Source organism: Pteropus vampyrus, unplaced genomic scaffold, assembly GCF_000151845.1.
Source record: "Pteropus vampyrus isolate Shadow unplaced genomic scaffold, Pvam_2.0 Scaffold256, whole genome shotgun sequence".
In the NCBI taxonomy this organism is placed as follows: Eukaryota; Metazoa; Chordata; class Mammalia; order Chiroptera; family Pteropodidae; genus Pteropus; species Pteropus vampyrus.
Genome location: NW_011889037.1, coordinates 884,500 through 897,001, shown reverse-complemented (window position 1 = coordinate 897,001; position 12,502 = coordinate 884,500). Strand labels below are relative to the sequence as shown.

Genomic DNA, 12,502 nt, shown 5'->3' with positions numbered 1-12,502 from the left:
CTTCCCCAGATTTCCTTTCCACTCCCGCGCCCCAGGGCTGTACAGTTTTGCCCCGGGGCAGCCAGCTCTGTACTTGATAAAACTTTGAGTTGCCCGCGGCTGAGATCCAGGAAACGGCGGGGGAATTTCACAGCTGCGGAGTTCGTCCTTTCTCATTTTCCCGTACCTTTGCCTTCTTGCGATGTCCCTAACCCTGGGGCACTGACCGCGGGCAGTGGACCATTTTCAGGAGCACTGGGGAAGCTCCGGAAGGGTATTGGGGTGACCTCCGGGATCCGCGTCGGGAAAGAGGGGGCATTGCAGCTGAGGCCGAGAGTCCCCTGGGGGTCACCTCCAGGCTGCCCCAGTGTTCATGCCAGGCACCGGGCATTCATGTCTCCAAGGGCATTCAGTCTGTCTGGTGCCACCGCACCTGCGGTGGTATGTCACCCCCCTTCCTTCTCCCATGTCAGACTACGCAGTGGACCTGGCTGCTCCATTCAGCTTTTGTGTGCCTGGGGCCCCGGCCTTCCAGGGAGAGGTAGGCAAGTGTCGGCTGGGACATGGGCTCCAAGTTACTGACCATGTGATGCTGCCCAGACCCCTGGAGGGGCAGGCTCCTCCCTGCCCGCCCCCGAGAGATGCCAGGTGCTGCTGTGAGTGTGTGGGGAGAGCACTGGCCAGTGGCCGCACAGAGCAGGCAGTGCAGGGCGAGGATTCTGCTGCCTGCCCTCGGTGAACTCACTTCCTCGCAGGGCAGCCAGCCGCAGGTGGCCTTTGGAGAGAGCACGTGTTGTTTTGGGTGGAACGTTCGGGAGGTTGTTCGCACAGGATGTTTCAGAGGACCCAGTAGACGACACTTTCAGGCTCTGCCCAACCACCACCCTGGGAAGGGGCGGAAACTGTTTCCAGCTGTCTCTCTGGGATGACCCAGCAGTTGGGGTGTCCTGACTTGTGTCCCGACAAGGAGCTCCTGGCCTGGGCGCTGGTGGGCGGGCACGGACCCCAGCTCTGCTCAGCCCAGCGACCCCGCACACCCTCGCACACGCCTCTTTTCTGTTGCCCAGGTGGTTCTTCCACTTGGAGAGTCTCACGTGACCCGGCTGGAGCGAGGCTGGCCCCACATGAATTACGATGCTCAGTGTCAGGCTAGGCCAGCTAGCCATGCCCATGAGAGCCTTGCCTGGGTGCAAGGCCCCTGTAGAGCGGTGTGGGCAATGTGTCTCTGCCCGTGAGAACGGTGTCCAGTGGGCACCACCTGGCCCTGGTGTCCACTGGGGGCTCACCGGCACCAGGTAAGTGCCCACTAGAGAGCAGCCTGGCCCCAAGGCTGATGGGCACCAGCAGGCAGAGCCAAGGGCTCAGAGAGGCTGGTCTGCCAGCCGTGGGGGCCTCTCCCTGGGAACCAACAGGCAGGGGGAGCCTGCAGAGCGTGTGGGGCCCTCGCTGTTTGTTCCCGGCCCGTGCCGCTGTAACCGCCTCCCCTCTGTCCCAGACTGGCCACCGCCCATGCCATTTCCTTCTGTGCTGCTGGGGGCCGCGGGCCTCATGCTTCCGGGCAGCCGGAGCCGCTGGACCTGTCCTGTCAGGGCCGCCACGGTGGGCGGGGGGGTTACTTCTCTGTTCCCCACCCCTTTCTGCCCAGGCCAGGTTTCCCGATAGGAGAAGCCCCCTGTGAATGCTGATGACCGAGTGTCTGCGCCTCTCCCTGCTGGGGGACCCCTTCACCACGGCTGGCATCACCAGTGTGGACATGAGCAGGGCTTTCGGGCCGCTGCCCTGGAGATCGGGCTCCCATACCTCCCCACCCACCCAGGTCACTCAAGCTGGCCTAGCCCCCTAGAGGGGGTGTTAGTGTCAGGAGACTGTGAGGGCTCAAAGTGGACCTGGCTCGGGGCTGCGGCTCTCCCCGCTCCCTACACACTCCAGGAGCACGTGACACCGGAGAACAAATGGCCATGCCGGTGAGGACAGCCTTGCTGAACTGCTGGCCTCTGTCCAGCACAGGACCACCCCACCCCAGGCAGGCGGCCCTGGCCGCTCACCCAGAATGCTGCACACCTGCCGGAGGCTGGCAGTGGACTTTCCAAAGGAGAAGGCTGTGGCTGTGGCCACGACCTGGATCCTTAGGCCTCTTGGAGAGGAGACTGCCCGTGTCCTCAGCTCGTCCCCTCCCGCACAGAGTGGGTGTAGAAGGCAACTCGGAGAAGGGGCTCAGGCCAGCAGAGCAGAAGGAGGACAGCTGTGTCTTGTCTCGTCCCCTCCTGGTGCCACCCTGAGACCAGCCCCTCTACCACCTACAGATGAGGGCCTGCCCAGAGTCCCACGGTGGGGAGTCCGCCATTGTCCCCTCTCCCCAGTTACCTCAGGACCACTGTCAGCCTCCTGTCCTCTAAGCCCCAGAAGAATGCTTCCTTCTACGAGAAGTCTTCCCTGATTGACCCCTTTCGAGAACACCAGAGTCTGGAGAAGTTGGGCCATAATCCACGGTGGCCATGGCCCAGCGGCCCTCTCTAGGACAGGCTGTGAGGTCTTCTCTGGGGTGCCCCCCAGAGGGCTGGGATGAGCTAGAGCCCCCAGAGGGTCTGAAGCTGCCCCGCGTGACAGGGGCAGGCATACCGAGGAAGATGAGCCACGCTCCTCGGCTTCGTGGAGGGGAGCGGAGGCCAAGGTCAGTGCTGCGCGAGCAAAGCCTCCCTCCTGCCCCTGCCGTTGGGCCAGCGTCCTGTGGCACCGTGTCCTCATTCCCACTCTGTCCACGCGCCAGATGAACACCTGTGGGGACACCGATCGAGGAAGGTGCATTCCGAGCAGTCCTTCCTGACCTGTGGGCTGTGACTGACCTAAATGAGAGGTCCCTAAGTGGCCAGGAAGAGGCATGGAGACCGCGGCTGTACTGGCCGGTCCCGCTGGGGCCCCAAAAGCCTTTCCCACCCTGCCTCCCCCTCGCCAGCCACTGCAGAAGGTTCTCTCCCTCCCTGGCCAGAGCCTCCGGCCACCCTACCCACCACGTCGCCACTGCACATCGCTGCTCTAAGCCACCCGAAGGCTCTCCACCTGGGGCCCCTGAATGGACAGGCCAAAACTACTGCCTGTGTGCAGTGAGGGGCTGCCTGGGAGCCGAGCGACCGCTGGCCTGAGGTTGGGGCGTCTGCCAAAGGGTCCCCTGGAGTCAGCAGCCGGCTGAGGTGGAACCCAGCCCAGGGGCAGGATGGGCTGAGCACCGCAGGGAGGAGTGGGTCCGAGAGGCAGCCTCCAGCACCCTGCGGGCCCCGGTCGCCCCCCTACGCCCACCCCCGCCCAGGCCTAACTGCACGCTAGAATAATGCTGTGGGTGGGGCGGGTTCTGGGGCGAAAGGGTGAGGTTCCACAATGCAGAGGGTGGGCGGCGAGCCATCAGCCACCACCTGCCCAAGGCTCCCCGCCACACCGCTGTCGGGCCCCGCAGAATCGGCAGCCTCTTCCCGAGGCCCCGGTGCCAGCCATAAGGCCCCTCCCGCCGCACTGCTGCAGCATCCCCCACGGTGCCCAGGCTCCCGGCTGCTTATCACTCAGCCAGGCGGTCCCCATGGGCGAGTGTCCCTGGCCCACTCCTCGGTCACGGAGCGCTTGTGAGCTGCTGGCAGAGGGTGGCCTGGGCTATGACCTACGGCCTCCCTACAGGGCTGTGACACCCAGGCAAAGACACAACATGGCCACCTGCAGAGCCACAGGGCCCGGATCCACCAGCAAATGGACAAGGTTCTACGGATGCGGGCGGGGGCCGAGAACCTCTACAGGTGAGCAGTGTCGCCGTCCCTGCAGGTGACCGTGACCAGTGCAGGCTCTCGAGGCAGGGCTGGGTCTGGGGCAGCCATGCCCCTCAGCCCTGTGGGCCTCACTGGCAGGGTCAGCTCAGGGCCAGCCAGATTCTGTACTGGGCTGGAGCAGAACTAGAGGGGTGTTCACGCCGGCGTGCAATCTGGGGCCCCCCGATACGCCTGTGGTGACCGGGGGCTTCTCAGAAGCCACTGCTTAGCTTGAGCTGTGGCAGGTGACCAATATCCTAAGGTTGGGGACCAGGGAAAGGGTCCCTCAGACTGAAGAGGCCCCTCTCCCTTGGAGCGCACGAGCTGCGCGCGCTCAGACCTTCACAGGCCTCCCAGAGCCTGCTCGCTGGTGACGACCTGCACCACGGCCCGTGAGTGCAGAGCCAGCCGGGGCTCCAGGGCGGCCCCTCCTTTTCCTTAGCAACCTGTCTTCGCTGTCCACCCCATCCCCGCCCCCAGCCTGGCCTTCCTAGGGACCCACAGCCCCTCCACCTGGCACCCAGATGGAGGCACAGAGGGTCTGACCCCACCATTCCAGGGGAGTTGGTTTGGGGTGTCTGCGAAGGGCACAGCCTGCATCCTCGGGGAGGGAGGGGTGCTGGAGGGCCCGAGTCAGGGTGTGCACACCGATGGGAATCTGCACGAACCTCGGAGACTTATGGGAAAGGGCAGTCATCTCACGGGCCCTGGACCCCACTACTGGCCCCTGGGGCTGGGCCCGTCAGCAGGGGCCTCTGGGAGTGGGCTCTGGAGCACAGGCTGGACAGGGCTGCCGCATGGCCCAGGGCCGTGTGGCCCACCTGCCCAGCCGGGGCTTCACCTCAGCCTGGCTTCCCCAGAGCCACCAGCAACGCGCGGGTCAGGGAGACGGTGGCCCTGGAGCTGAGCTACGTCAACTCCAGCCTGCAGCTGCTGAAGGAGGAGCTGGAGGGGCTCAGCTGCAGCGTGGACGCGGATGGGGCCGGGAGGTGAGCACGTGCCGGGGGTTCGTGTGTGCGTGTGCGAGGACGCGGGCCGGCCCGGGGGTGCGTGTGCACGCGTGTGTGCATGCCGGAGGGGGCCACTGAGGAGCACAGGTGTGTGGGCGTGTGCGAATGCGTTTCAGTCGGGAAGAAGTGTGTCCCATGTCGCAGGAGCATCAGGGGGTAGACTCCATGGCCATGGGGCACAGCAGGGTCCAGCCTTAGTCTGCACTTGCTGCTTCTGGCTCTAGTGACGGTATCACTGTCCCCATGATCCCCCTGGGGCTGAAGGAGACCAAGGAGCTGGACTGGTCCACAGCCCTGAAGGTGAGTGCTGGCCTGTGCGCCCTTCCCTGAGCTCTGGTCTGGGGACGCCCTGCGCTGGGGTCTGGAGAGACCTTGGAGGCTTCTTGGGGGCAGCTGTCTCTTTGAACAGAGGAAACTGAGGCACAGAGTGCGGAATCTGACTGGGGGGTGCCCAGCCTTCCCAGCCGTGGGGAATTCTGCGTGGGTGGGCTTTGGAGAAGAGTCCCCTCGGGTGGGTGTGGCAGAGCTGGCCGCCGGGTCCCTGACTCTCTGAGGGTCCCACTGGCCGGGGGCTGCCCCCTCCAGTCAGAGCCTAGGCTGTGAAAGCCCGCCGGTTCCCAGGGTCCTCGGGGCTGGCTTGCCACTGTCCCACAGGCCCGGAGGAGAGGCCTCGGTGTCTTCTCGGTGTCCTGCCCCGCGGGGGTTGATGAGGGAATTCTAGCAGAAACAGCACCCTGTCTCTGGGCCCACATGTGCGCTGGTGGGGATTCCCGAGGGCCAGAGGTGGGGACCCACATCAGCCCTTCTCCAGGGGCCAGGGCCTCCCCCACTGTGGGCTGGAGACCAGGGAAGGCCAGCGCCTGCTCCCCCCACCCCAATCAGGAGCTGATCTCCGGGCACTTCGGAGAGGACAGCACCTCCTACGAGGCGGAAATCAGGGAGCTGGCGGACCTGCGGCAGGTGGGTGGCCCGCCCTAGACCGGCCACGTGCAGTTCACAAATGAGGCTCCATCAGTAACGGAAAGTGGAGCTTCGTGCGGCCGTTCACACCACAGGAGTCCCCGCCCCGGGGCAGCTCCGAGGACAGTCGGGAGACAGGACAATGTGGGCACACGTGCGCACCCACACACCCAGGCCCGCAGACGGCCATGCCTGCAGGCCGCTGCCAGCCCTTTGGGAATGGCTGCTCCGTGCCTCTCCCCTCCCCAGGGACCCTGCCTAGTTCTCTCGCCCCAGCACTGCACCCCCTTGTTCCCTCCTCAGCCTCCCGGGGTGGCACGCATGGCCCGCGGCAGCCCAGGGTGACCCGGGTGCTCCCGTGGGGCTGCAATGTCCAAGGGGGTCCCAGGGCGGTGTGTGTGTGCGGGGTGGGCCAGACGGTGGGGCCCAGCTGGTCCTGCCCGCAGGCCATGCGGACACCCAGCCGGAGCGAGGCGGGCCTGGAGCTGCTGGCAGCCTACTACAACCAGCTGTGCCTCCTGGACGCGCGCTTTGTCCCCCCCGGCCGGAGCCTGGGGCTGCTCTTCCACTGGTAGGGGTTGGGACGCGTGGGGTGCCCTGGGGCCCAGCCGGCCTCCCCTGCCTGCGCCCCATTTCTGAGACTTGCAGCTTGTTGCCATGGGACCCCGCCCAGCCTGAGCCACTCCTGCAGGTACGACTCGCTCACGGGGGTCCCGGCCCAGCAGCGGGCCCTGGCCTTTGAGAAGGGCAGTGTGCTTTTCAACATTGGAGCTCTCCATACCCAGATCGGGGCTCGTCAGGACCGCTCCTGCCCCAAGGGCGCCAGCCGGGCTGCGGAGGCCTTTCAGAGGGCCGCTGGTGAGGGCAGTGCAGACCCCAGACCCACGGCCCCAGGCAGGCTGCGTGTGTCTGCCCGTCCCAGGCACCCGCTGTTCTCGGGGCCGGAGCAGGAGGTTGGGAGGAGGGTGGGGCTAGGCCCGCAGGCCCTGCTGGGGTGCAGTGGTGCCACCTGAGCCAGGGCTGGGTGTCGGGCAGCCCTGCTGTGCCTACCTGGAGCACCCCCTTTGCAGGAGCCTTCAGCCTCCTGAGGGAGAAGTTCTCCCACGCCCCAAGCCCTGACATGAGCCCCGCCTCGCTCTCCATGCTGGAGCAGCTCATGACCGCCCAGGCTCAGGAGTGCGTCTTCGAGGGGCTCTCGTTGCCGGCCCCCGCGGCCCCCCACGACTGCCTGGCCCAGCTGCACCTAGCTCAGGAGGCCGCCCAGGTGAGGACAGAGGGCCCCTGTCCCAGGGGAGCCCTGGATAAGCACCTTGGGCCCTCGTCTGGGCCTGGCCAAGCTGTGCTGGTTTAGTGGCCCAGGGACCTCGATTGGGACCCAGGCAGGGGACCGGGGGGAGGGGGCAGAACACGCAACAGAAGACGCCAGTGTCCTGGGTACATGCCGTGGCTGTGTCTCCTATTGGTTTCCAAAGCTGGCTGTTGTCCTGGCCCCTGTGGGGCCGGTCAGGGCCCAGAGTCCTCCGTCCCTGCCTCGGGGGCAGCACGATCAGCAGGAACTAAGGGCACAGACCGTGAGTGGGGCTCAGTCTGGGACTTGTGGCAGGGCTGCTGGGACTGCGTCTGGGGCCAGGCCCCGGGGCAGAGAGAGTTCGAGGCTGAGGCTGCTGGATGGGGCCTGGCTGGGCTCATGCTGGAGTCCCCAGGAGGGCCCCACTGCCACATGTACCGGCAGGTGGCAGCCGAGTACGAGCTGGTGCATAGGACCATGGCCCAGCCACCTGTCCGCGAATACGTGCCCTTCACCTGGACCACGCTGGTGCACGTCAAGGCCAAGTCCTTCCACGCCCTGGCCCACTACCACGCGGCTGTGGCCCTCTGCGGCGGCCCCTGTGAGTGCCCCGCCCCTCGGGCCGTGTGCCTGCGGAGGCCCTGACGCGGGGCTCACAGCTTTCTCCCACCCCCAGCGGCCCCGCCGGAGCTCCTGGCTCTGCAGCAGGTCTTCCGCGGGCCCCCGGCCCCGTCACTGCCGCAGGAGCCAGAGGAGCGCAGGAAGCTGGGTGAGGCGCTGGGCTGACTGTCCCTCCCACGGGGCAGTGGTGGGGTAGCCATCCGCCTGCTGGACGCCCCCACCTGCCGGGCAATGCCCGGAGCAGGGGCACACGTCGTGGGAGGCTTTTCCGCGGCCCGACTGTCCACACCTGGCAGCTCCTCCTGGGCCTGCCAGTGGACCGCAGGACGAACCCAGAAGCCCTCACCTGCCCCCATCTTGTGACGTGTGGGGGTGGGGGGCCGGGGAGCTGCGCCTGACGAGCGCGTGACGGCTGTCCTGTGCAGGAAAGGCCCACCTGAGGCGCGCCATCCTGGGGCAGGAGGAGGCGCTGCGGCTGCACGCCGTGTGCCGCACACTGCGCAGGGTAGACCTGCTCCAGGCCGTGCTGGCCCAGGCGCTGCGGCGCTCGCTGGCCAAGTACTCGGAGCTGGACCTCGAGGACGACTTCTTCGAGGCCACCGAGGCCCCCGACATTCAGCGTGAGCAGCCAGGCCCTTCGGGGTGGGTGCGTCCTGGACAGGGGGAGGCCGTGGGCCGAGGCCCCTGCAGCTGTGGGTACAGACGCAGCGCCCACAACCCACTGGGCCGAGGGCCCCGAAGACAGAGCAGGGCGCATGGAGGTGACCCCCCACCCCCACTTCCTGCCCTGTGGGCCAGCCCCTCCCCACTTCCTCCTCCCAGTGGGTGTGGCCAGGGCGGGCCAGTGCCGCCCACTCTGCTGCGGCCAAGCCGCATCCCACGGGGCCCCAGGGCTCTGGGGGCCGCGAGCCCCCGGCTTAGCCCTGCCTTCTCTTCACCTTCGCCCTTTCAGCTAAGACACGCCAGAAGCCGGAGGTCAGGGTCCCCAGCTTGTCCCAGGGGAAGGCGGCTGACATCTTCCACCGGCTGGTGAGCACCCTTCCCAGGTGGCTTAGGCCAGGTGGCTCCGTCCCGTGATTTCACTGCCCTGGGCGAGGCCCCCAGACAGGCCCATGACAAAGGCCGGGCACCCCACTGCTTTCTGTCCCAGGATGTAGACGTTGGAGTGCGGGTGTTATAGGCCGGGGCTTCTGCCACAGAGCAGCCCAGCTTCTGACCTCCGACGGCCCCCAGGGGCCGCTGTCCGTGTTCACAGCCAAAAACCGCTGGCGGCTGGTGGGGCCCGTCCACGTGACCCGAGGGGAGAGTGGCTTTGGCTTCACGCTGCGGGGAGACTCACCCGTCCTCATCGCTGCCGTCGTCCCGGGGGGCCACGCTGCAGTAAGGACCCCTGTCCCGCCCCCCAGGGCCAAGCCTGTGCTGAGCTGACATGGCCTAGCATGAAGGGGAAGGGAGGGACTGTGGCCAGAGGCAGGGTGGGGTCTGCGAGGGTCTCCAGAGCATCCCGTGTCCCTGCAGGCTGCCGGCCTGCAGGAGGGCGACTACATCGTGTCTGTGAACGGGCGGCCCTGCAGGTGGTGGAAGCATGCCGAGGTGGTGGCCCAGCTGAAGGGTGCAGGCGACGAGGGCGTGAGCCTGCAGGTGGTGACGCTGCTGCCCAGCACTGAGCCACCCAGCACAGTGAGCCCCAGGGTCGCTGGGGGGTGGTCCCCAGCCCCCAGTCCTGCCCCAGCCCTGGTCCTCCAGACCCCAGACATCCCCAGATGCTGTGAGGGCCTTGGAAAGAGGAGGCTGGCGCTCGGCGGCCCTCCGCAGGGTGGCCTGGGCAGGAGTGACCTATGCTGCAGCCTCCACCCCTCACATAACCCACAACATGCCCCTGACACCTCCCCGTCACACTCACCAGGCTGGCCGCGCATGGGCCAGGCCAGGGTGCTGACCCCTCCGCCTCTCTGACCTGGCTGCAGGGGGATCGCCGGCCAGCCCTGCGGGGACTTCTGAGAAGCCAGAAGGAGTGTGGCTGGGAGACTCCGGCGCCGGCACGAGCCAGCCCCAGGCCTCTGCTTGGCTGGAGCTGCAAGGCCAAGAGGGGCAAGACCGTGGGGAGGCCGCCCCCCGCCTCCCAGCCCTGAGCTGCAGCACCCGCACCCTCTGGGCGCCTGGCAAGGCCGTGAGGGGTGGGCTCCCTGCATACCTGGCCCCCGCGCAGGCTCCAGCTGGTGTCTTCCCCACCCCAGAGGACCCTCAGGCCAGTTTGCCGCTCAGTCCAATGCCCAGGTGCCCATTAAAGACAGTGTCAGATGAGGTGCGTCTGAGCCCAGTGCAGGGGCCGGCACTCTGCCACACAGGACGTGCCACTGTCAGCCTGGACGCTGAGCCCCAGGGGCCGGGAAGCTGCAGAGGAGGGCAGCTTCCCAGGGAGGGTGGGAGTGCCCAGACGCTCGTCCTGGGCCCTGAAGGAGCCGACTGGAGAGCTGGGGCTCTACGGGGTGGTGTCCGTAGTCCAGACTCACACCCCCTGCAGTAGGCTCCAGAGGTCCCTCAGCCGGCCTGTCTCAACACGCCACACGCTGTCCACAGCCCCCCTGGGGGATGTGTCTGCCCCACCCCAAGCTTCTTCCTGGCCTGCAGTGATGCCTGCTAGGCACCCCTCCACTGGCCCAGTAGGCACCCCACAGGTTGACAAGGTCCAGCTCCCTCCAGGCCTCCTTGTCCTTCCCCTCCCTTCACACAGCCACCTGGGGTGCTCACAGCACCACCTGCCCTCTGGGCAGCATCCGGCCAAGGCCCACCCCTGCAACACCTGTCATGTTGCCCACTGCACAGAACACAGACCCCTCCCTACTTCAGTTCCCAAGCTCCCTCATCCTGACACGCCCCCTGTGCGTGGAGGTCCTAAACCGCATAGGAGCCCTGCACCTGTTGCTCACTTTGTCCGTGCTGCTCCCCACGGAACCGGCCGGCCAAGCCCCGCCCCTTCACCCGGGCCACGCCCCGCAGTCCTGTCCTAGCACCCGAGGCCGCCGGTCCAGTCGGAGGGCAGGTGGTCGTAAGGCTACCTCGTACCCCAGCGACCGGAGCCAGCACCGAGGGCGCTCCCAGCCCGCCCTGCTCCAGACTCCATGCTCTCGCCCCCGTGCGGTACCCGCTGGGCTCCTGGACTGTGCGCCCTCCGTGTCCCCGGGCTGCAGAAGGGGGATGGCCTCAAAGGTCATGGGCGGGCACACTACCTGGGTCCCGCGGAGGGCGGCTCAGGACTTGGGCCCAAAGAGGGGGGTGAGGAAGGCCGCGTGGGTGGCAAGTCTGCGGGAAGCCACGTGGAGGGTCGCTGGGCCTGAGCGGCTTGGGGTCATACGCCAGGCTGGCCGTGCGTTCCTGTGGCCACCAGGGGGCAGCCGTTGCCCATTCAGGCGGCCGCAGGAGGCGGGATCTGCGGGGTGGGCAGCAGGTCCGCGAGGTCGAAGGGCCCCCCTACCCCGCAGGCCGAGGCCCCGCCCCCCGGCGTCGTCCCTGCCTCTTCCCTGGGGTTCCCAGACAGGAGCAGCCCACGGGACGTGGCCCCTGCATTCACCGCACCACTCTTGCTTTAGTGTCATTGTCGGGGTCCCCGGTGGAGTTTGGGGTGAGTGCAGGTGAGGAGGGCGTTAGTGGAGGGTTGAGAATGGGTCAGTGGGTGTGGTGAGTGTGTGTTGGGGAGACAGGACAGGCTCAGGCAGCCTCCCGAGGCGGGAGGGCAAGGCTCCCAGGCCTGCCTGAGCCTGGGGCTGGAGTGTCCGGGTGTGACCCTCACCAACCCCCCTGCCCGGTGGAGGAGAATGCCCCTCTCAGCAGAACCAGCCAAGGTCACCTCAGCGCTTATTAATTTGATTAATAAAACTGTGCGTCAAAGAGGCCATTACCTGCTAATCAGGGACGACAGGGCTGGTGGGTCCTGTCTAGAACACAGTGACTCCGCCACCTCCTGCAGCCCCTCTGGACCCAAGAGGCTCACTCAGAGCCATGGGAGGGATGGGGGTCAGGAGCTGTCACCTACCTCTCACACCAGGCTGGGGGAGGGGACCCTTCCCCAAAATGAACCCCTCCCCACTGCAGACAGCCTGGGGCGCACACCCTCACAGGCGTCTCCCAGCCCCGCCCCCGCCGGCCCCACGACCTCCTGGCCGAATAGACAGCGGCTGATCGGTCCAGGGCACCGCTCTGGGCCTGGCACAGCCTGCAGCTTCTCCTCGGTGGTCCGTGATGCCTTGCGCCGCCCCCGGGAGCAATGCCGCACCCTCTGGGGCACGGACCTGCGGGAGAGCGCCGGGGCCTTGCGCTGGCACCGTGAGTGGGCCTCGCCGCAAACGCCTCAGCACGTGTGGCGCAGGGTGGGGTCGGCGCCTGCCCCATGTGTGCTGGGGGCCCGTCCGGCTGGGCGGTGGGGGGCGGCGTCCACGAGAGCCTGCCGGGCAGAGGGCTTTCCCGGGAGCCGTGGTTGCCCCGCCTGGGAGTGGCTCGTGGGTGTGTCCGCCAGACCGTCAGGGAAGTTGGTCTCTTCCCGAGCGCCTGTCCCCAAAGCAGAAGCTCCAGCCTCAGTCCTGCCCGCTGCCTGTGCTCTCTGCTCACCTCGTTCCTGGCTGGCACCTTCTCAGCCTCCCCCAGTCAGGGCCGCACTTTTTGTCTGGGCTTCAGCCCCCCATTTTCTGGACCAGCAACATCCCCGTGTGTCACTGTGTCATAGACGGGCCGTGCCCATGGGCAAAGACTGCACCAGCTCATCCACAAACTCAGAGAAGGTTCACTGACCGGGTGTGAGTGTCCCACCCTGTGTGCCGTCTGGGGAAGGAGGGTGGGTGCCAGGGGCCGCTGAGGCGGCA

At 67.1% G+C, this 12,502-nt stretch overlaps 1 protein-coding gene across 4 annotated transcripts; it reads left to right on the top strand.

The window, feature by feature from the left end:
• The first annotated feature begins 6 nt into the window (after positions 1-6).
• Positions 7-9,950, top strand: RHPN1 (rhophilin Rho GTPase binding protein 1). 4 transcript variants are annotated; one of them, XM_011374917.2, is made up of 14 exons: positions 7-3,758; positions 4,628-4,756; positions 5,002-5,077; positions 5,660-5,737; positions 6,184-6,308; positions 6,429-6,595; positions 6,808-7,001; positions 7,470-7,626; positions 7,702-7,794; positions 8,072-8,266; positions 8,599-8,675; positions 8,880-9,026; positions 9,165-9,326; positions 9,614-9,950. In XM_011374917.2, exons 1-14 carry the CDS (start codon positions 3,712-3,714, stop codon positions 9,776-9,778), a joined length of 1,812 nt encoding a protein of 603 aa, XP_011373219.1. In that variant the 5' UTR covers positions 7-3,711; the 3' UTR covers positions 9,779-9,950. The 4 variants fall into 4 exon arrangements, 2 of the variants coding, with proteins under 2 accessions (XP_011373219.1, XP_011373221.1); XM_011374919.2 differs by having other exon boundaries at positions 9,221-9,326; positions 9,614-9,755; XR_002776191.1 differs by lacking the exon at positions 9,614-9,950 and having other exon boundaries at positions 8,902-9,026; positions 9,221-9,325.
• Positions 9,951-12,502: the final 2,552 nt, after the last annotated feature.